At 38.0% G+C, this 24,394-nt stretch overlaps 3 protein-coding genes across 3 annotated transcripts in view; 1 reads left to right on the top strand and 2 right to left on the bottom strand.

Annotated features, from left to right (window-relative positions):
* Positions 1 to 8,461: 8,461 nt before the first annotated feature.
* inhbb (inhibin subunit beta B) lies at positions 8,462 to 16,724 on the bottom strand. The gene is made up of 2 exons (XM_081368521.1): positions 15,849 to 16,724; positions 8,462 to 10,696 (listed from the first exon to the last, which is right to left on the bottom strand). Exons 1-2 carry the CDS (start codon positions 16,243 to 16,245, stop codon positions 9,915 to 9,917), a joined length of 1,179 nt encoding a protein of 392 aa, XP_081224647.1. The 5' UTR covers positions 16,246 to 16,724; the 3' UTR covers positions 8,462 to 9,914.
* Positions 16,725 to 19,208: 2,484 nt separating this feature from the next.
* klhdc3l (kelch domain containing 3-like) lies at positions 19,209 to 23,683 on the bottom strand. The gene is made up of 8 exons (XM_081368167.1): positions 23,534 to 23,683; positions 22,157 to 22,351; positions 21,947 to 22,029; positions 21,699 to 21,777; positions 21,407 to 21,453; positions 21,209 to 21,329; positions 20,897 to 21,077; positions 19,209 to 20,377 (listed from the first exon to the last, which is right to left on the bottom strand). The coding sequence occupies exons 2-8, from the start codon at positions 22,317 to 22,319 to the stop codon at positions 19,783 to 19,785; spliced, it is 1,269 nt and encodes a 422-aa protein (XP_081224293.1). The 5' UTR covers positions 22,320 to 22,351; positions 23,534 to 23,683; the 3' UTR covers positions 19,209 to 19,782.
* The window catches only part of ralba (v-ral simian leukemia viral oncogene homolog Ba (ras related)), a 28,435-nt gene continuing 27,426 nt past the window's right edge, over positions 23,386 to 24,394 (top strand). Inside the window, exon 1 of the mRNA XM_081368169.1 lies at positions 23,386 to 24,288. The gene's annotated coding sequence lies outside the window, so the exon portion shown is untranslated. The remainder of the gene's footprint in view (positions 24,289 to 24,394) is intronic.

The following is a 24,394-nucleotide window of genomic DNA, read 5'->3' on the forward strand; positions in this document are numbered from 1 at the left end:
TTGGGATAAACAGAAACTAATATTAGCATAAATGCCATTCTTCTTATGATTCCTAACAATCCTTTAACATATATGAATTATAGAAATGTGATAATGTGTTATGTGTATGCCAGGTTAAAGAGATTTGTTTTTGATCTATATTTAAACTTACATAGTGTGTCTGCTTCCCGAACAAGGTTAGGAAGACTGTTTCAGAGTTTGGGTGCTAAATAGGTAAAGGATCTACCGCCCGCAGTTGATTTTGATATTCTAGGTATTATCAACTGGCCAGAATTAGATGTGAAGGACTATAATGCGTTAAGAGCTTGCTCAAGTACTGAGGAGCTAAACCATTTAGTGCTGTGTAAGTAATTAGCAAGATTTTAATGTATGCGTTTAATAGGGAGTCAATGCAGTGTTGACACAGCCGGCTAATATGGTCATACTTCCTGGTTCTAGTAAGAACAAGAAGAGCATTACAATAGTCTAGCATTGATGTTATGAACGCATGAACTTTTCTGCATTTGTCATTGAGAGGATATGCAGTAATTTAGATATGTTTTTACGATGGAAAAACATGGTTTTACAGATATTAGAAATGTGGCTTTCAAATGAAAGATTGGTATCAAAGAGCACACCTAGGTTGCTAACTGACAACGAAGACTTGACAGAGCAGCCATCAAGTGTTAGACTGGAGATTTTTAGTCCAATTATTAAAACCTCTATTTTTTCAGAATTAAGTAATAGGAATTTACTAGTCATCCATTATTTTATTTTTTATATATCAACTATGCATTCCGTTAATTTTGTGAATTGGTAAGTTTCGTCGGGGCATGAAGAAATATAGAGCTGAGGATCATCAGCGAAACAGTGAAAACTAAAGCCATGCTTCCTAATGATATCTCCCAAGTGTAGCATGTGCAGGGTGAACAGCAACGGTCCTAGTACTGAGCCTTGTGGTACTCCATACTGAACTTCGATAAAACAATTCTTCATTTACTGCTACAAATTGATAACGGTAAGATGATTAGAACCGTGCCAATTCAGTTCCACTAATTCCAACGTAATTATTGAGTCTATTCAAAAGAATGTCGTGGTTGATTAGTATCAAATGCAGAACTAAGATCCAGTAACACTAATAGAGAGATAAAACTATGATCGGATGATAAGAGCAAATCATTTGTTACTCTAATGAGAGCAGTCTCACTGTGATACGGTCTAAATCCTGACTGGAGATCCTCGCAGATATAATTTATTTGTGAAAAAAAGGGAACATAGTTGTTGAGTACTTTTGTAATTTTTCTACTTAAGACAAAAACAAATTTAATTAAAATAAAACATTATTTGGGTTCAAAATGTTTCATTTTTAGAAGCAAATGCTAGTCATCTCTTTTTTTTCTGGAGTCATGCCTTTAAGACTTATGAGCTTGTTCAAATTTTCTTTAAATTGTCTGCAACATCCAGTTCAGAAAAATTTCATTTGGTAATTTGTTTACTTATGTCTTAGTGTTCCTTCCTTTAAAATGTCATTAGTCATAAGTTTGATTTTTCCCCATTGTAAACTTGACATTCCTTCTTGAAGTGCCTACATTTTTTTTTATCATCCTACTTTTTGTTTGCTCAATGTAAAAATATAAAATAAAAACATTTATGATGTGTGAATGCCACAATGTTCCATATTCAGAGCTGCCATGATATAACCTTCCAAATAAGCAGTAATGAAGGCACATATCCAACATGGAAGCCTGTCGCTACGGTCAGTTTGTGGTCAGATGTCTTCACAGGCACTCTCTGTGGTCTGCTGGCGCAGGGATGAGCAAATCCTGTTGGTGAGTCATGGGACTTTGCAGAAAGCTTCATTCCTTCCCTTATCTCCGTTGTTGTTGCCAGAGTTTTCATGTTTACAACTGGACAGCTGAACATCTGCTGTGAGGAGTCCTCCTTCACTGTGAAACTGACTCACTCAGTCAGAGGCTTAATATCAAGGTCTGAGTAACTGGCTTCAGAAAGCAAAACAGATCTATCTATCTATCCATCCATCCATCTGTCCGTCTGTCTGTATGTCTATCTATCTATCTATCTAAGGATTTATTTTTATCATTTTAAACAAGGCTTTAAAATTTAAACCAAAATCGGCCAGTATGTGCATTTCATAAAAATTTAATTTTCTTATTCAATTTTTCTTTCTAATTGCAATTCTATGTTAATTTTGCTACTATAATTCAAATTTAATTTAAGAATTGAATTGTAATTTAAAAGGAATTCAAATTTCGGGACATCTGGTCAGTGGTCACCATCGGCACAGATCCTCAGCAAAAAACAGCAAGAACCAGATAAGACTAATTTTGTCTCCATACTGGCGTGATGAATCCAAACTTCAAGCAAAAAGAACTGGATGAATGCTACAGATCCACAATTTGATTTCTGATTTGTGATGCAGCCTGAATCATCACACCGTCTTCGTTCATTGGCCAGAGGACAACTGGCCCCCCGACTGAGCCTAGTTTCTCCCAATTTTTTTCTCCATTCTGTCACCTGATGTAGTCCGGGTCGCCTCTGGCTTGCTTAGTCGGGGACACTTATTATTCAACAATATTATTGTTTTGACTGCACTGACACTATTTGATGAGAACTGAACTGAGCTGGACGATGACATCACTGTTTTCTGCAGAACTGCTTTATTGATGAAATGAACTAATTTGATAATGATCTTTACAACAGAACTGAATCAACACTGAACTGACTTTGAGCAATGACAACACATACATTCATTTAGAGCCGCTGTACAGCCAAAATGAACTCTGTGTGCATCATTGAATCATTCTCCTGTTATCACTGTAAAGCTGCTTTGAAACAATCTGTATTGTATAAAGTGTGACTTGACTTGACATGCTATGGATAATAATGTCTCACCTTAAATGTTTTCATCACTTATTAACATGCAAAAGCAAGTGTATGGAATTATTACTGTTGCTATTTTTTAAATGAGACATGCCTATAACATTTATGAGGTTTCCCTACCTGCAATCCACAAATCCCAAAGGTTTACTCCACCCTTAACATAACATTGCATCAGATACATACCACGTCTGGATCTTCTCACACTCACACACATTACAGCGGCATGAACTTAGCATTGGAGGCAATGTCTTCTTTTCCTGTGAGTGTCTATGTGTCAGTACCGATACGGCAAAGGCCTGCTGCTGTTGAAGCACACACTGCATATCTTTCTCATTGGCTCTCAGCATGCAAACAGCTGTCCAACTTCCCAATCTAATCTTGACCCTGGCCTGGTACTCGGTCGCTTGTCTGCTGGCCTTCACATCAGCTGATAATTGTGGTCAACATGAGGAAGTGGCTGAGATAACTGAGGGATTATTCAATGCTTAAGGGCATTAGGTAAGATGTGTGGAATCCAGTCATTACCTCAGTCATTCGCGCTTGAGCAATCCACACCCAATGCCACCTTTTTTGGGCAAATGGCTCATGTCATCATTGTGGAACTGGAAAAAACAGCATTAAAGATTGACATGTGCTTTGTAAGGTGGGATTGAGCTTTGGCAGTTGTTGAGCTTTGGTTGCTGTAGAGTGGGTAAAACAATCTGAATCACCACATTATTATGCCTCACCTTATTATTGAGTAAACCGGGATGAGACGGGTCAGGGACAATGAATATGAATGTAACATTCAAAGGCAAACATTTCCTAAATAGAAACTGCTCTCTTGTGGTGTGCTTGTATGCCCTCTTCACAGCATTCTTGTTTCTGTTTTCTCCCATTAAATAGTTACCTGTGGTGTGGTTCTGGCACAGGGCGTTGGAATGTTCTGTATGCACCTGAAAATATCATCAATCAAAGTATTTACATTAAATCACACAATGGGATCCATATTAAAACAGAGGCTTTTGTTGCGTTCGCTTCCTTGGTGGTAGATTATGGGCATGCTTCCAATCTCACATAGAGCAGCCTTTGAGAGTGGAAAAAATTAAGATGGTATCTCGAGCCAAGGCATCATCATCAGAGGCATTGGAGAACCGCACGCTGTGTGTGGTTCTCTTTCCCTCTTTGACTCAGCGCTCTGTGAAATTCATTTGAATCGGGTGATAACCGTAGCCTTTGACTTGTGTTGTACCCCCGAGGGGAAAGCCCAAAGTATGACAGATATCTAGTCCCGCAGAAGTCCAGCTCTCTGTTCTTTGATGCCGTACTGTCCTTGGGTCCCTCACTGCTTTCCAATTAACATCCCATTTTGGTTTTATCGCTGTGTGTTGAATCAGATAACGGCGGAAAATAAACATTCTCCTAACATAGGAGTGCATATCTCCAACTGGCAGTAACTGTTTCTAAATGTTAAAAGGCATGACATTGCTTTGCTGCTGTCTCTTTAAGAGGACTGCGTTTAATTATTATTTTGGTAATTTGATTAATCTGTTGATTATTTCTTTGATTACTTGAATAAAAAGCAACATTTTGCTGATTTGATTGAAGAAGAAAAAAAGTATTATTTCACATGCTGTCCTTTTTATAATTACATTTTATTATTTTGTTACAGGTACTGCTCTTATAAAAAGACAATAGATTCATCCCATGCAGTTAATGCACTTATGTACTATTCAAAGCAATTTTTGTGTTCACACTTAAAATTCCAACAAGAAAAAGTGCATTTTAAATGCCCTGAAAATACACTTACTTAACTGAAATGTTGGACACCTCACGCACCTCTTTTTTCTTTTTGGCGCACAGACCTGGCAAATTAAGGAAATTCTTTCAGCCCTATTCAGTCAGCATGCAGGACAGTCTTGGATGCACTGTAACCTGTCGTGTGTGAGAGCTAAAGATTCAGGGATTCATTCAGTTTAGGTCAGTCAACGTTTCATATATAATTCACACAACTCAGGCCTTTATTAATGAGGCTTCATCCACGGGAAAGAAGCAGTGTGCACAACTGTAGCTCACTTGTCAATTTTGCAGTTAGACCTACACATTGTCTCCAGGCACATTTTGATGATATGATGCCAAATATTCCCTTCCATGTAGACCATTCCCTCCATATATATTGACTTTGTCCACATTCATTAGCGTAGAAGAGCATGTCAAGCCTCTGTGTGTCTTTTCATCTGATCAGGTTGCCTTCTCTCTTTGTGTCTTTGTTTCTAGCTTCCTTTTAACCAATAGGCGTGTCACCCAAGAGCGACATTCCGCTACTCTTTCCACTACCCTTCTCTCTTACAGGTCTCTTCCGACATCAGTTTCTCCTCACAAAGGTCTTCTTTCTTCCATCCGTGATGGAGACGGCAGCATCTTGAGACGCCCACAGTCAGCATCTCTGTTTTGGTCAAATCATAAAAATTCCCTAAAAGCTGAACAATGGAAAACAATAAGGCACCTGCAAAATAATGAGCCCTCAGTCAGCCGTGATGAGGCACGCAGGCATGATGGTTCGCTTTAAAGTGGCCAGCGATGAATGTACAACCACACCTGAAATCCCCTCCAATGGAATTCCCCCTATCACAAACACACAGTATGCTCGGCGATGCAAATATGCCCTAATTTGCCCCCATATTTTCCTTGTGTTGTGAGATCAGAGAGTCGCAGGCCTTTGTCTGTGAACTTGAAGGCAGAGCTGTGCTGAAGTTTCACTTGTACGCGTCATTGTCACTATCACCATCAGCGGTTTCAGCCCTTGCATGCACCACGTCACATGAATGCAAGCAGAAACTCTGCCTGGCTGAACAAAAGGCCAGCTGTTTGCTCTTGGCTCCCCTTTTAACTGCGGTGTACGCGCGGGGAATTACTCACAAGTTCAAGTCTTCTTTCTGCCTTTCTTCCGTTCTCCAAAGGTTAAAATAATCCTATCCTTCAGAACACTGCCACAAAGCAGCTTCATTTAGCTCAGCCAATGGCCAGACCTAAGCCAACATCAACATAGTGTTTGGCTATGACGGATATTAAATGAGTTTTGGATGCCAGACAGAAGGTTAGGGGTGGTTGACTGTGGGCTTTCAGTGTTTAGTTGCCCTTTTTATGCCATACACTGTACTATCAGCTCTTTCACAGTGGTGACTCTCTCCTAGGTTCCCTATAGAGGTGACCCTCGTTGATCCCTGATCCCCCGGTCGGTACTAGGTAGAACCATGGCACAAATGGAAGCTTTGTTGGCTTGAATGTACGCTAGTGCTCAGGGAGTCAAGGGGTCAATGTGGAGGGGAGGAGGGAGGTGGAGAGTGACAAACCTTAAGTTGTTTCCTTGCAGAGTAAAAGGTGTTTCCTTCGAACATGGCAGTTGGGAATGATCTTTGACCATTCATTTTAGATTTAGATTTGAGCTTTAAAGTCAAGCTTTTTGGTTTTGTTTGTTCGTTTAAATGTTTGAAGTAGCATAAGTGTGCAGACGTTGGAGAATTGCTGGATTAATGAACCTTCTGCTCATTGGGCCACTCAAGTATGCTTGCAAGTTCTCAAGCTGTTTTACCCTGGCCTGTAATCCCTCTCTGAGTGTTCACAGGCCTTGTGCAGGTCAATTCTAGGGTCAACATTTCTGTGACAATAAATTGCATGTTTTTCACTTCTTCTTCTTCTTTTAGAATTCAGAGCAGGATAAATTTGTAGTTATTCATTAATGCAATAAAACCAAATGCAAATCTAACACTGCCTGTTGGAAAACTATCTAGTATGTCGTAGCACTGCAAAAATAAAAAGGGGAAACACACAGGGAAATTCTTGATAGATTTATACAGCTGAGTCACAGTTACTCTCGGTAAAAAAGTTTACAGTCGGTAAGATTTGAAAATGTTTTTAGAAGTCTCTTATTAATAAGGCTGTGCAAAAATACAGTAAAAGCAGCACTATTGTGAATATATTATTTAATATATTTTAAAATGTAATTTCTGATGGTAAAGCTGAATTTTCAGCAGTCATTACTTCAGTGTCACATGATTCTTCAGAAGTCATTCTAATATACTCATTTGAAGCTCAAGTAACATTGCTCATTATCAATGTTGAATGTTATCAAACAGTTGTGCTGCTTAATTGTGGAAACCATGTTTTTTATAATTGTTGAATGTTAAAAATACAGCAGTTATTTGAAATTTATTTTTTTAACAATGTGAAAGTCTTTACTTAATGTTTTATGTACATGCATTTCATGTTTTATAAAATGTTGTTTTGTTTGAAAAAAAAAAATCATGCAATTTATTAACACAGCAACACTGTTTTAGGAACTGCCCGCACTTGGTTCACTTCGAGTGCATGCAAGTATATCCATATGTTTGCTTATGAAATTCTAAACATTTTTACCCATAATTATGTCCACTTTAATGACAAATTATGGCAAGTATGTGTCTATATGTTGTTTTACATTCAATTTAGTCCCCATAAATCTCTTAACACCTGTTAACCTCAGATGTTGTGTACAGATTGTATTGTATGTATTTTGCAAGTGAGATGGTTTGAGGTGTTTTCTTAACGTGTGTGTGGCTTCATGAGTTTGCCTGCAGCGTAGCTATGGTGCTATTAACATTCCAGCAGTCATAGCGGCACCGTTAACACTCTGCTGCATGACGGGACAGCTCTGCCTGTACCTCTCTACCTGCTGCTCCTTCTCTCTGAACGTCGCTCTTTTTTTTCTCACGCGGAACACCCACCTACACAAACAAATACATATAAACACAGACCAATCTCCATAACTTAGAAACTAAAAGCGAAATATTTATTTTTGTTACATGTGGGTGTCAGTTCTGACTCATATCTATCTTGTGCTGTCATTTTGAGAGGACTTCTACAAACAAGTAATTTTTCACACCACTTCATCTGTCTCTCTTGACAGATGCAAGACAGGTACATTTCAGGTAATTATCTGACTTGGGTTATGTGGTATGTTTTGGAAAGTGCTTGTTGTTTTGTACCAGGATTTGTCTGAAACGCCCTGACCATTGGTAGGTGTGCTGGTCTGGTCTCTCTGTTTGCCTAAGGTTTTTTTTAGTGCCGCATATTTAGCATTTATACCTGTAGGGCTCAGAAAAGGCAGTACTTGTTGATAGTGCTTTCAGGGGATCCACTCTGATGTAATCAGTCTCTGTGCCTACATGTTGTGCAGTGAGAGTCCTCTTGACTCTGAGCCAAGAATGTACTAAGAATGACAAATATTGAAACCATTGCATTTATGTGCAAAGTGTTAACTGGTGTATATATAAGTATATACTGATACTGTCTCAATTTGTTGATCGATATCTCAGTGTGCGGTTTAAGTTAAGGCAGTGTGTTCTCTTAATTATGTTAACTAAGCGCTCTTGCAGACTTGCAGAACTTCAGTAGTTGCACGTCTTGTAATTATGTGGGGTGGTGCAGGCAGTATATTCTTTTAAATGCATGCAGAAGTCAGACTGTCAATGAACAATCTGTATTGTAGTTTTGATACGCTGTTAAAAGCAACTTGTTCACAAGGATGCAAAGTAAGAATTTATTTTAAAGTTACAAAATATTTAAGAAAGAATATCTTTATTTTACATAATCTGTACAGAGATGACATCCGTTTAACTAAATGACTTTGTAACAACAGCTAAGAAATAACTCTTATTAAATAGAAGACTGGAAAATTAAAGACAAGGAAGAGATTGTTTCATCGGTTTGCTGTACATAGTATAAAAAATTAGACAGAGCTACAAATGGAATCCATAATGTTGTACCCTGATTATTAGGCCTCTTGAGAAGGATAATAATTATTATCAATAATTATTTTACAAATATTGGAATGGCCTTGCCACCTTATTATAATAGCTAAAATATTGGCCTCTTTGGTACAATTAATTAGGTACAATACATTTTTCACAAAATTCAGTTTTACTATAAAAATAACATTTTCAATGGCATTTTTTTTTTTTTTTTTTACTAATCCCGCAACTTTTCAGTGCAAACATCGTAACAATCATCCGCTTTGGAAAGCAAGCGAAAGATCACATTTCAAGTATTGATAAAGATTTAAAGACAAGCAGGAAGAAGAATTCAGTTTGACATAGTTCAGGATTACTATACATTGCATAGTTCGTGCGGCACTTTATATTAAAAGGACTATGGGCAAGGGTAGGTCCACCTCTTTATACCCTTTTGAAGGCTTTGCATTATGCAAGTGCTTTAAATTGTGCATTTCGAGAGTTTTCGCAAGTGCTGTACTCCCTGTAAACCAGCTGGACAGAATGGAAGCGGCTCCGTGGAATGCACACCGCTGCAAGCGTTTGTCAGTCACAGAGCTGTGCAGATGAAGGAAGTGGTGAAGTTTGTGCTGTACCGGTTAGACCTCAAGATCTAGTTCAGAAGTCGGCCGCAGTCGAGACGTGCACACATTAGTAGAACAGCAGAAGTAGTTTCAAGATGATCTTGTCCAGAGGTGTTTGCAGTTTGAGTAGAAGCCTCACAATGGTTTAACAATGCCGCAGACAACTAGAGTCATCGCTAAGGGAATGCCTCTGACAACGACTGGGATGATGACTTGCACTGATTTTGAAATCTCCCCCTCAGCTGGAATGATTTGTCATGTTGTCTTAAACAAGCTGTTGAAGTGCTGGTGTTCTGAAGTAGAAGGGACATTGAGATATGCCAGTGCTTGTAAAACAGTTTCTAAGTACTTGTATCAAAGTGTGACACCAGTTTGTCTCCTTTTTTGCAGTCGGAGAGGAAAGTATTGAGCCATTTTTTTTTAAGTCTAGAAATGGCAAACTAGAGAAAAACCAGGTTGTTGTTCCATTTCCCTTATCATCCCAAAGCCTTTTTGTTCATTAGAAGGACCCACCTGTCATACATCTGATGATCTACTGCTTGATGCACACACACACACGTGCGTGATTGTACTTTGTGAGCGCACAAATATTAACACAATCTATATGCATGTGGTTCAGAAAGACTGTCACTGCTTACGTAACATGTCCTAACATGGATTTTGTTCAGGCACAGCCACACTCCTCCACAATCATGTTAGGCACGTCGCGCTTGACGATGTTGTACTCATCATCGAAGTAGAGCATGGACATGGTGCTGAGTTTGGTAGGTATGCAGCAGGAGTTGACCGATCCAGGACTCATGCCTCTCAGGCGGTACTGGTTAACCACAGCCGTGTGAAACGACGAGGCAGAGCCCGGAACACCTGCCATGTAAGCTGGGCAGCTGCCTTCACAGTAGTTCCCATAGTACCCTGCTGGCGCGATGATCCAGTCGTTCCAGCCAATGAGCCGGAAGTCAATGTAAAACTGCTGTCGGCAACACAAACCGCCATTGTTGCCGTCACACTCCAGGCCTCGCTTTCGGATGCGGTGCTTCCCTTCTGCCTGCTGGGCGCGAACCACCAGAAAGGGTCTGTGTGAGGGGTCGCTCGGGTCCACCAGGATGGGCAAAACGTTGGCAGCTTCGCATCCCTCGCAGTGGATGTCGAGGTCCTGACGGCGACCCCCTTTCGCCAGCATTTCCCTTACAGCCTCGGACACAGGGAAGGTGTGCCAACCACTGCGTTTCAACTCCACACGTTTTTCCATCACGGGCCAGTGCATGTTCTGCCCACCGGGCTCATAGTAGTGCACTCTCACTGTCACTTTCCGTCGCAGTCCCTTTTCCTGAGCACCTGGCAACAGCTTGAAGTACAGCCACAGGTGTGCCTGCAACACGTAGAGGTTCTGATTCCCCTCACTGGAGATCAAGAAGTACAGGCTGGACTTAGATGGAGTCACATCATCTGTAAGAGACCAAATAAGTTTGTTAATGGTAGTTCTTTCTTACAAAACAGTCTTGTTTATGCCTTTTGTCAGATTTGAAAAGGCACAAACAGGTTGTGATTCTGCTGACGGCTACCTCTCCTTAGCCACATTCACTGACATAAACCCCCCAACTTGTCAAGATTTACTAGATGCCACAGGTCTGGGCCCAAGTCCAATTGGCCTCATGGTTTGGGCTGAAGATGCTGGACCGGGTGAAAGGCTGGGGGTTGTCGGACGTGGGGCTTGCCCCAGGGGGTTCATTGAGTTCACAGGGAGAACTGTGAAAACCCAGAGCTTCTGGAGCCTCAGAGACTGACAACACAATGCTCTGTGAAAGGTATTAGGAGAGTGCTATGGCACAGCCCAGCATTGAGCGTGTGCCCTTCAAATGAGAAGCATTATGAGGTATTTACATGACACTGGCAACTAGTGAATTGCGTAGTCCAAGATGCAAGAGTTAATTTATGTGTGTGTGTGTGTGTGTGTGTGTGTGTGTGTGTGTCTATAAAAACACACACACATAAATTAACTCTTGCATCTTGGACTACTATATATATAATTTGATTGCAAAGATTTATTTGACCACCCAATAAAATTAGGGAAATCCAGATATATTGAAAGCTGCACATGAATCATGTTCTCCGTAGCCCTGATTTGAATGCCAGAGCTGTTTGGCATGTTTTGAAATAGTAAAACAACCATGCTTGCAAACAGATTAGTTTGGTTTAATGTCAACAACTTGCCACAAAGGGTGGCTTCTTCATTTCATAGCTTGATCTCACATACAGTAGCAGTGGCTTTACATGCACTTGGCTCGCCCTGCTTTTCAGAACATTTTAAAAACGATTGTCTTGAAAAAAAATTCTACAAACTAATCAGTAATCATTTTATCACACCATACTGTGTGACTTAATTTTCCAGTAAAAGCGTTATAATAGTTATTCTAGCTGTCAAAATTTCTGATAAACCCTAACCAAGTTTGTAAAGAAAAACTGAAAAAAATCCAAAACACATATAAATTTGTATATATACATTTATATTTTTTGAACAGGGCTGTCAAGGTTTGTTTATATCCCACAGTGCAGAAACACAGTCAAAGTTTATCTGACAGAGAATCAAGCCCTGGAGAGGTGTCAGGTGTGAACAAGTACGTTCTATGATGATAGGGAACACATTCACTGAACTGATTACTCCACCATTTACCTTGTTACCTGCTTTTATATGCCCCCTGGATACAAATATACTTGTATGGCCATGTGCTCAAGTGTTTCAGAACCTGCCTCAACAGCTCCTGCTTAAACTGAATTTAACAGGGCAAGGCTTTGTCCACTTTGCACTCTTCCATGGCAATGCGAACAGGGAGACAAGGTGCAGTATGTGTTGTGGCATACTTTCTCTCCATCAATATCAACACACTTACCTACATCAGAATTCTTTCACTACATTGACATCTTTGCATTTGCATCAAATAGCTTTTAATTTAATAAAAACAGTCAAAACATTACAATTATTTTATATTTTTAATGAGAGGAATTTAATGGTTCAGCTGTTAATTTCAAAATATTTAAAATATTTTTTATTTTTATTTTTTCAGTATGCTTGCTTCTTCTGCATCCTGTGGTTCACAGTCTGCGTTTAACTTTGATCTTCTCTGAGCTAGTTGATTGGCAGACCAGGTAAAAAGGTAAGTTATCTAATCAGTCAGCATGACAAATATTCATTTCAGCAATGCATTTCACATTTCACAGTTATTTCTGTTATACTGTAGTAAAACGCTATACAATTTTTTTAGCTTCCACTTCCCAGGTAATTATATATTTTATTTAATTGATAGACTCTAGATTTGTAGTCATTTCTTAACTTAACAATGTGTTTATTAATCAATTAAGCTAAAAAGCCAATGGCCTACAAGACACCAAGCATGCAGAATACTGTCAAAATAAGCAGTCAACAGTACTTTTGAGAAAATGGACATTATGTTTGTTTCTGTGTTTCACTTAAGATTAATCTCGTGTTAATTCAACTGCTTGTTGAAGATCAATAGATCAAGACCATGGCATGCTGCCTGATTAGATTTTGACTGTCAGCCAATCAGTTAGCTCTACAGGCTCTAATTTCCCTGCTTGGATCAAATGTCAAAAAACAAAGATTTTCTAAAGAGATCAATTTGGCTCTTTGACCTTATGGACACTGTGCCACACTGAATAATGTCTAATAATGAAGTCTTAATATCCCGTGTTGAACTGGTCCTGAAGAGTTCAGCGAGTCCGAATGGTTACGCTGACAAATGAGAAGCGAGCATCTACCGCTCCGCTTCTGTGGCTACGGGACACCAAATACTTCTGAAATGGCCCATAGGACAGTGTCAATAGAGACCTGAAATTGGCAGCCGTCCTCTCCTGTACCTTGGCAGTCCTCTTCTTATTGCTCTCCTTAAGCATGGAGTGAGATAGGAGCCACCTTCTGGCTTGCCATCATAGCGCATAAGAGCAGGGAAGAGCATGCAACACGTGAGGCAGCCCAATTGCCTGCAGCTGCAGTGATTTGCACATTGCATACCTCACAAATTCCTCTTTTTGTACCTCTGAGCAGATTCAGAATAGATCTAGGGTTGTCCTAATGCTATGCCCTGGCTGGCAGCCTTCACTTGAGGGGTTAGTGCCAGCTGGCCTTGAGGCAGATGTTCAGTTTCATGATGCATTGCTGCTCAGTGGTTCAAAGGTGTCGTGAATAATAGGGGACACTGAAAAGAGGCCTTATAGAGCTTTGATATTTGAAATGCATTTTCAGAGTAGGATATAAGAAGGCCATCCCCCCACCCCAGCCTGTCACCCACAACGACTCAAATGTCTCATGCATTATTCTGAGTGATTTCTTTTGTTGTTTTTGTTCCCAATGTTGACATATTGGGTTTAGCAAGAACGCACAGTACTCGCTCAATAATTGCTTTCTTTTGTTGCGCTGTCATGAGTGTGTTCAGATCATTCTTATTGGAGCAAAAAGTCTGAATAATGTCCAAGCTAATTGTGCTGCAGTGTGTAAGACTAGAAGATGAAGAAGCCAGTTTTACAAGATTGAATGTGCATCAAACCGAGATATTGGAAAATGTATTCAAAAAATTATAAAATATTTACATATCAATTATCCTTCCTAATAATGACGACAGATTACTGCTTCTATCATATAAGTTTGTTCATGCAAATTTACAGAACTTAATGTGCAAAATGTTATCCATGTTTTTTAACACTTTACAAGCTCCATACATTTCCCTGTAAATTGAGCTGAACCGCAGATCTATAATAGATGAACTGGAATGACAAGAACAGTTTTAGTGTTAGATCGTCATCTGCTTGGAATAAATTGGACTTAAGAACAAGGCATATATCCAACATATGTAATTTTAAGAAGACTCTAAAACAGATGACAATTAATAGTATTACACCAGTTAATTTGTGACTGTTATAGGTATTGACATTTTTGAATGCTGTATGTGCATGAATGTGTATATGTGGATAAATGTATATGTGTGATTATGTTATATGTATGTTATATTTGTGTATTTTAACTGTACACACGTTTCAGCACTTTTCTGGGCCCCAGGAAGACTAGCAACCACATTGTGGAAGCTAATGGGGATCCAAATAAATAAATAAATAAAACTGGTTCAAAAAATGAAATCCAGAGCTTCATCACTTTGCTCTTTTGCACTTTGCAGGGTTCCCATTCCTTTTGACCAATGAATTTCCATGACATATTCAGGTGTTCAGACAGGGTTACTTGCTGCATAAGTGTTTTTAAAAGTAATTGAATATACATTCACTATATTCCCATTACTTTTCTGACCATTTCATAATTACCTCAAATTTCCAGGTTATCTATGACCATGGGAACTCTTATTTAAGTGGTATAAATTCCTTTGAAGTAAATACAAAGGCATTAGTTTTATTCATTTTAACAAGTTTTTTATTGCTATATTGTCTGTTATTAAGGAAAAAGGCATGGCATGTCCTTGCCCTCTTATTAACAAATTATCTGTAATGCTTTGATTGCCGTGTTTTTTATGCTCTTTTGGCGTTCCCGAAGATGATCCAGGAATTTAATTGCCTCAACACCCACCTAGCAAAATTCATCATTTGACAAACTACTCATTCTTTTCTGTCAGCATATCTAATTGTATGTTAAGAGAGGGTCATGTATTCTAATTGCTCCAGTTACATAATCATACACATATTAGATCAAGGATACATGTCTCATTAACCCTCAAAGACCCACAGTAGCAAAATTACAACACTTGTTTAAAGCAATTCAGTAATATTCAGTACTGTAATTTACTACATCACTGCAAAAACTGTCATTAAAATCTTGTATTGGCTAAATTATAATCACAGAATGCACACACATACATGCCTATATATATATATATAGAGAGAGAGAGAGAGAGAGAGAGAGAGAGAGAGAGAGAGAGGCATGTATGCGCGTGTGTGTGCATTCTGTGATTATAATTAGTAAATCTATTCTTTTTTATTATAAGTATTAAATATAAATAGTGCAATGCATGAAACTGGAAAATATGTTCCCTATGACGGCAGTAGGCAGTGGTTTTGGAACAGGAACAGACCCACTGAATGTCCCAGCTTACTAAAGTCAGACAAGGAGGTCACCATGGCATGTACTGACACCATGGTAACACTTTATTTTAATGTGTCCTTGTTACACGTTACATGTATTCACTATAGTAATAACTACAGATTTGGCATAATTACATGCAACTAAGCCTAAACCAAACCCCAATCCTACCCTAACCCTATAGTAAGCACATGTAGTTAACTGCTAATACTTTTGGTACAAAGTATTGATAACTATTCGACCAGCAAATGAAATATTTGATCTGTAAAACATGTTTGGTGATTGATGATTACATCCTCTAAAATAAATCCCCTCCATAAATTTAAGTTACAGCCAAGAAATTGAAATCTTTGTACTTTGTGCTCAACTGCAGTGAAATGTTGAAAGTTTCAGGTATTCCAAAATATGCTTAAATATGATTTCATAAGTAATATAATACACAATATCAATACTTCTACAATTAAGGTAAAAGTAGCCATGCAGCATGCTATTTCTTGTACACACCTGACTCGGCGAAACTGATTATTTCCGACGTTTCTTCTTGCACCTCGTTGTAAGCAGCATGTCCATCTAAGTTGGGAATTTCAACCCTCCCGTCCTCCCTAACTTTACCCGCGTGAAGTTTGCGCAGCGCCGTTACCATGGCAGCTTTGGGAATGGGATGCGTGATATTTGGTCTCTCTCTCATCTGCAGTCGGTTCAATATGTGCCTTTTAACTGCCTCCAGAAAGTCCGTGTCCATTCGCCCCGAATCATCCGAGTGCCCAAGTCCACAAGAGACACACTGAGACTCCTGAGATACTGTCTCAGCTCCCAGACCACACTGAACTGAGAGCATGCAAGCCATTAAACAGGTTAGAGAGAGGATGTAAATACTCATTTTCTTAAATAACGTGTCCATACAACAAACAAATCAGTTCATTAATTCAATTGATCTATAAACAAGACAGAGTTGTACTTCCAACAACCTCCTTTGACAGATCTCCATTCATCATCATGCTCGCGGTCATTTTTGAGAGACGTTCACAGAAAGTGTAAAGACGGTAAACACATTGATTAATAATGAGGGCTAGTCGCAAAAATATCAGTCTTAATTGATGCCAGTTAAAAAGCGCGAAAACTCCGCATCTCCGGGGTAACTGACAAATTGACTTGTGTGAAGAATCAAAACAAACCGGCTATTAGTCTTGTATTCCTTTTTCAGTGTAGTCAAAACTCTTTCTTGTTTGAAGACAAAATTGCACTTTCCACCGAATGTCAAGTGCTCGTGCTCCTCTTCTCTCTGTAATAGTGTTGTGAATTGTGTATGTTCTCTCGTATTTCTTCAGCCTCAGGAGGGATGTTGTCCTTTGGTCTTTTCTCTCGTGTAATCACGACACTAAAGCACCTCGCGCTGAAACTTTTTTATAGTTCAAACCACGTGGGACGCCCAGCCAACTGGACGCGAGAGATTAATATACGCCAAAACAGGTTACGCTATTAGCGTGCTGCATGACCACTGGATCTGCAAATGATAGGCTATAGCAACCTTTTTCACATTAACCTTTTCATTGTCAACATACAAGACTGCAGTGTTTGTCATAACTCAACTTAAATCTGTTTCTTTCAAAAAAGCAGCACAATAGGCTACATTTAAGCATAATATCTAAAGTAGGCTATAAGCAGTTGTTGCTTTTGACGTCAGTGTTTTTTTTTTTTTTTTTTTTTTTAAGTAATAAAGCAGCACCTGTATGGTTTGATGGTGATTATAATTGTCATTCATTTTAGATTCAATTTATAAAATATGCACTTAAATGATGGAGACGCTTTTGCAAGGCCTGAGACAATTCTTAAGAAATTTCTCTCAAGTGTCGCTTTGTTTGGCAAATTAACACACCGGTTTAAAATTTCAGTGTTAATAGACTTTTTGTAATGCGTGTGGGAGCGGGATTACCACGATGTCAAATTTTGTTCTTAGGTGATATGGTGCCATCTATCGCTTCAATAAAAATAAATACATGTTACATTGTCTAGGTAGGTACTAGGCAACATTAATCCGTATACATTTGAAAACGGCCTTTTCGACTTTACATTTTAATTCTGAGCTTTTCTCTTTATCAGAGAAAATCTTTAACAATTTTGTCGTATAAAATAATGTAATATTCATAGGTATCATATTGAATATAGCGTAGGCTACATATTTAGTAGGCTAATAATGTAGCCTACTTAATATTTATTTAAATAATGGTTCTGGTTTCTGTATTTGTAAAGTAAATTGTTTAAAGAAAAAATTAATAACACTGCTTTTGCATTTGTAATTCTTGTGTATTGATGCCATCTCTCTGCAAAAATAAACAACATAAACACCTTTTTGTGAAGTATACAGGCTTTGTGCCACTGCAGAATATATAATTTCTGTGCCACTTCTGCAAAGATGACTTAAGTGGCATCTTCATATGGATTATCAGCATATATAAACACGTTTTACCCACACATGTGGTTTGTCCTAATATATAACAATTGTTATTAATTCCCAACAGAATGCAGATCAATACTATTTAAAGATGACACATTGTCTTGTGTTCAGTTCTTTGATGCAACTTGCAACTTGGATTTTTCATAATGGAATACCATTTACTTGGTAAATTATCCATTTATATTGTGGATGAAGGATACTGAGATGGTCTACATCTGTTTTTTTGTTTTGTTTTTTCATTAGAATTAATTGATTGAATGTTGATCACATAATATACTCAATATACAAAAATACTGTATAGAATAATCCCAAGAGTTAAGATGATTGTTGAATATGCTAAAGATTTATGCTAAATCTGTTTGATTTGTACATTTGTTGAATTTTTGTATGGCGTGACTGGCATAGTTTGTCTCCCTCAAGTGGTAATAAATACTACATGCATGTAGAAATGTATGCACAGGTAAATTAATTTATAATATATTATATTTGGTATGATATATATATATATATATACACAGTCAAACCAAAAATTATTTAGACACCAGATGTAATTGTGTATATTTTTTTACTAGTGGGTGCAGGACACTATAGTTCATTTATGGAAGTGAGGATAGCAAAATAAAGTAAATTGTGGCATATTATAGCCAAAAATTATTCATACAGTGGACTACCAGTAGAATTGATAAAAAATTTGGGACCAAAAATTATTCAGACACTTTGACCTGACCATGTTTTGCTTAAGTGTTTTTTCTTTAATTGCTAATGCAAGATTTTTACACCACATACTGAACAAAAATAAGCAGTGCTGGGTATTTTGTTGACCTAGATTGGTATTATCTAATTGTGTTCTTAAATTTAACAGCTGACAGCTATTCAACCTAATTCATTTGTGAGACAGTCTAACAGAAGGATGGCCAAAACCAGTGGAATATCAACTGATTTGATAACTCTACGTTCTTGTCATATTTTATTACCATTTTCGAAACTATAGCGAATAAACTGTGATATTGTGAGAAATGAAGTGAGAAATTTTGGTTTGACTATACTGTATATGCATAATTTATATATTTTTTAAATATATAACTATTTTAATTTTTTTTAGCTAGCATAGTTTATTTAAAACAAACATGCTACAGATTTAGTTTTCTAGGAATATCTGTTCTTAAACATCGCTAGATTATTTTTTAAATCTGAAAAAAAGAAATAACAATGATAACATAACTATTGCTGTAACAAATTTGAATTGTTGAGAATGGATTCCACATTACTCGTGTAATGCATTACTTATTAAAACATTTAAGTGCAGCCATCTTGAAACAATGTGAAGGCAAGAAAATAAATGGTTGCATGATGCTACTCTTCTGCCAGCAATATCCGTGGATCTTACAAAACACACAGAGAACATTACAAAATGTTTTGTTCAATGTAATGTAATGACAATGTTTGGATTGAATACTATCATATAATAAAATACAAATCAGCAGTTTTGACCGGTATTTCACATTTAGTTAAGATTCTTTCACGTAAAACTTTGATACACAGTAAAATATTGGTAAATAAGGCTAACCAATGAAGTGTGGCTTTTACAGAAATGACACATTCTGTAGAAGTTAAAAGCCCAAATTGGTGGTTTTTCAGAGTAAATGTGAATCACAGTCGAGAAATATCGCCGTCTGTGTCAATGAAACTGTACCTCAGCACCTCAGAGCGCAAGTATTTACATTTTTCAGGGAAATCAAGCTAGAAATATCGAACTTATAGTTGTTGATTATTGTCTATACACATTAAATTGGTAGGAGAAAGTATTGTGCCATACAAAATGACAAACTTCACCTTCAAGGTAATAATTACAGACGCTGTAAAGAGTTTGTACATGACTGAATTCCATTTTAATGCAAACGTTCTCCTGCAAGGATATGGGTATTGTTGCTAATGCCTTTCCTTTTCTCACAGAGAAAGTAGAATGCACTGAAAACATCAGATTTATGCCACTGTCATATGCCACACTGAAATCATATGCTGTCCTTGTAGGGGTTTACCACCCAGGACTAACAGCAAGTCAGGCATATGGAGAAACATGGCGTCCTCGTTTTCCTCTGTCAGGTCACCACTATTTCCCTTCTTGCGAACAGCCTCCTGATTCTCAAAGGTGAGACAGCTTCCTTTTAGCTTAGTGTCTTTCAGTGCAGTACTCAAATCTGGTAAACACTTCTTATTGTCCATGTAGAAAGTCTGGAGCTCAATACAGGGCTCTTGCATTGTGCTGTGGGATGGTTGGCACTTGTTCTTAAAAGGTCTCAGCTTGTTATTGATGTTGTGAGAGTAGGGTATTTCCCTGAAAAAGATGTTGCTTGGTGCTGTTGGCTGGAAACTCTGGCCAAGGCCAATGCTGCAGTGATGGATCCGGCACAGAGAGGCAGATCCAGGGAACAATGCAAGCTTCTTCCAGGTCTCTGTCTTCAGGTTGAACCTCCACAAGCTGTTCTGAGGGGAACTCTGGGTTTCCCATCCACCAAAGATGAGCATGCTGTCTTTGAACAATACAGCAGAGTGACCAACCAGCCTGGAGGGACCAGAACTGCAGAGTAAGAAATATGTGTTTAGATGCTTCTGATTAGTTTTTCCTCAGTCGCTTTGGCTCATTTTTTGAAACAGAACTAACATTCTCTAAACTGTAGATCCAATTGCAAAACTGTTTTATGGGACATCTCAACTCTATCCAAAATATGTCGTGAGTCGTACAGGTTAAAATGTTTAGATGTTTTTTTCACTATGGAGTGTATCCTGGAAATGTTCGTTACATACAAATGTTTTGTTCTACTTTTTTGTTGATACTGACTGCTTATCTTACTATACAAGTATGTCAGTTTTGTTTAGAGGAATGCTATTGTTTACCACACTGAGCTTTTTTCGATTCAATTTAATTGAATGGATCAGTTTACATGTGACGGCTCACACGATGAAAGAATGTTTAGAAGTTGTATGACAATTTTACTGAGAATAAAGTCATTGTGATCATGAAGCCAGGGAATTTAAATGGATATTACAGGCAGAATTGAAGAATGAAGGAACGATGGATGTTAATAAAGAAACTCACTGGAAATTGATGCGGCTCCAGGTTTGACTGGAAAAATTCCAGCTCCACAGGTCCTTCTGTTCTCTAAGACCCTGCAAGCCACCGAAGAGGTACATACAGTCCTGGTGTGTCATAGCTGTGTGACCATGTCTGGGACCAGGCCCACCTTGTGCACTGCTTAGTAGTGACCACATCCTGGAATCTAACATGTAGTAAATATAATTAGTTTGGAAAGGTCATTCAGCTACATGCAAATTACAAAAATCATCCCTGAGGTGGATAACAGTAAATATTCAGTCTTACCAAAAAGCATAAATATGTAATAACACTCACCAAAATCAAATTTCCAGAATTCTTTTGTTGATCCTCTTATATCAATGTATCCACCGTAGACATACATAAATGACCCAAAGATGACAGCACTGTGCCCTTTTCTGTTTGCTGGTGTCACTCCCTGCAAAAACAGTTTACTATAATAAAAGGACCATCAAGTGTTTCAGCTGTAAGTCTTGTAAAATCAAAGATGTTTACCTGTAAAGTTTCACTCCCTGTTTTCCAGTTAATCCAACACTCTTTAACTGCAGATAATATAAAACTGAAGAGGTGAACAACTAAGTGACATATTGCTGTGGTAAAACAAAATCTTCATTTATGCAATTCAAGTGTTGCTGTCAGTAAAGCAAAAGGCGACAAAACAAATAAAAAAAATCTGAAATTCAGATTAATTTTGACCAATTAAATTTGTCATAAAATTGTAGTACAAATTGTAGTAAAATTTATGAATTTTCTAGTGGACCCCACTGAATATGCAATAAAAAAATACCTGTATCAAACACCCAAAAAGGAATTTTTGAGTTAGTATACGATGAATCTTGCATTCCTCCGAAGACATAGAGAAATTCCTTAGAAGAAAAAGTAAATAATTATATGATTATAAGAAATATGAAAAATGAAATCTATGTAAATATATGAAAATGTACATTTTACAATGCCACATTGTTCCTCATAACTGGTGAACACCCAATCCCCAACTGTGAGTTTGTTATTATTAATAAATTAATTTATAATTACCTGATGTGCTACCATGGTGTGCTCCTCCAGTTCTTCAGGTGCTTCTTCACTATTACAAGGAAGCTCGGTCCACTCATTACAGACTAAAAATATAGACATTTCCCCTGAATTATAATCAGTCAATGCTGCAGGAACTAACCATTGACTGTGCAATAACAAGTGCAAGTGTCCAAAGCAGCAGACAGACACAGATAAATAACAATAACATACCCACATTATATTTCCAGAAATCTCTCAGTGAGCATTTTTCTCTACCACCTAGTAAGTAAACATGTCCTCTGTGGGCACAAGAAGCATGCTTGTAACGATCAGATGGTGCAGGGCAGTGCTGCGGCACTGGGGTCCACAAGCAAGCACCGCTCCCCTGGTTCATGCTTGGGCTTTGAGAGTCTCATGGGTTAATCCCTGTGAAGACAAGCATGAAATACACAAGGGCTACTAATGAAGTCAGGTTAACAATACTTGCTAGAATAGCAGACACAGCAGAACAAGAATATTGCAATGAAAGGAATTTTTATTATGGGGTTAGGTAATACATTAGGTAAGTGTTGAGCAAATATTTGACTAGAAAATAGGTATTTAGTAAGCAACATTGGAGATTTTAGACCATATAATGTAAAAAAAATGGCTTTTATATAAACAGTATAATACACAAAAGAGAAACATACATTTTGACACAATAATGTTCAAATTGTCTATTCCACCATTAAAAATAGAGCCACGGAATTGATTGAATGACTCGAAGTGACTCTCACCCAAAATAAGTTACTTGTTGACACTACTGGCATAATGTATACTGTATGTATATGAATATACACAGTATAACCAATTATATGCTTACCAACTGATAAGGGAACAGATGTTATTTCCTGTTCTTTCTTTTTTTGTTTCTGTTTACCGACAACAAAACAATAGCCTACAGTTTCCGATGTAGGCCATGTATCTTCTCACTCACACTCTTTTCTAGCTTTGTAGAAGAAATTGTTGAAATTGTAATGTTTGGTTATGGTTTAATATCTAACAAAGATTTTTTTTTTTATTAACTTTTTGAAAATGAAATCTCTTCCATCTTTAACACCTCACATTAAACCTAAAAAAATCTAAAATAGCCTAAACTAGACATGTTAGGCGACGTTTAGTAAGTAAATTCATCGTATTAGTCTTAAAGTAAACTATAAAGTAAATACAGAAGACCTAAAGGTCCACGTTTATGTTGCCCACCACCGCGTGATCATTCTTAACTGTAAACGCCCAGTCCGTTATATATCTAAGTTACTATTATTGGCATTTAAAATGGGCACGTGAAAGTAACTAAGATACATTACCTAAACGCTTTACAGTGGTCGCTGAGTAATTACTTGCATACGTAAGTTATATAAACAAGAAGTTTAGCCTATATATGTGACTTGTTATTAAAGAAAGTGCTGAACGTGTCACATGACCGCGGTGAAGATCTGTTTAAAAACTGATAGCAACGAGTGGATAGAGGTCGTCGAGAGAAGCGCAAATGTTTGTTATTTTTTGCCTTTTTGCTGACTGTAATATAACCGTTTAGATTGCGTTGTTTACAAATGTAGAACAACTTACCGCTAAAAATCGTCGGTGAATGTCTGTGTCCTCCCATTGATCTTCATTGGAAAGATTTTGTGAAGTATCGCTGCCAAACAAGAGTACAAGTACAAGTAGAAGAGAAGGAGGGGCGAAGAACCTTCTGTTGCGTTAATTCTCTCTCAAGAGGGTCTCGACTGTAACCCATAGACTAAAAAAAAGGAAAAAGAAAAAGAAGAAGGCTGTACACTCGCGAGCACACGAGCTTGTAAACTCTGAAGCAGCCTGGTCTGTGAAACCGGGGGATAGAATATATGACCAGTCTTCCATTTCCTTGCATACCAGAAATGAGGAAATTTGCTTACCACAGCCAGAACATCCAGGATACAATACAAACATGCTGAAACCTGCCATGAGGACCTAGGAGTATGTCAGCATCGGTCACATGCTATTTCAGTAAGAAGAGTGTCATAGCCTCACAGTTCCCCACCAACCAAGAGGTCTTGGCTAAATGCAGACATTTGCTCCCATGATGCCAGGCATACAGACAGAGCCACTCTGCTGTGGATGAATGAGAGGGTCATGTGAAGACACTTTTGTCATAATGCTGTGCACTGACTTCGGTTCTTCATTCAGCATCATTATACTTTAAACACGTACCAGGAAATGACTCCATTCTTGTACTTAACACTACGCTCTGCAACTGGATCCTTGATTTCCTGACTAAATTTCCACTGTCCACTGAGGACTTCTCCTGTAACCACAACACCTCCCTAGTGAAGAAGGCCCGACAAGTACTTCACTCTCTGGAGAAACTCAAAACCATACAGTAGACTAGTCTTTAGTTTAGAATCTGTTAGGCTCACTTGTATTTAAACTGTCTAAATTTTATATTGTTAT

Source organism: Scardinius erythrophthalmus, assembly GCF_964197995.2.
Source record: "Scardinius erythrophthalmus genome assembly, chromosome: 6".
Classification (NCBI taxonomy): Eukaryota; Metazoa; Chordata; class Actinopteri; order Cypriniformes; family Leuciscidae; genus Scardinius; species Scardinius erythrophthalmus.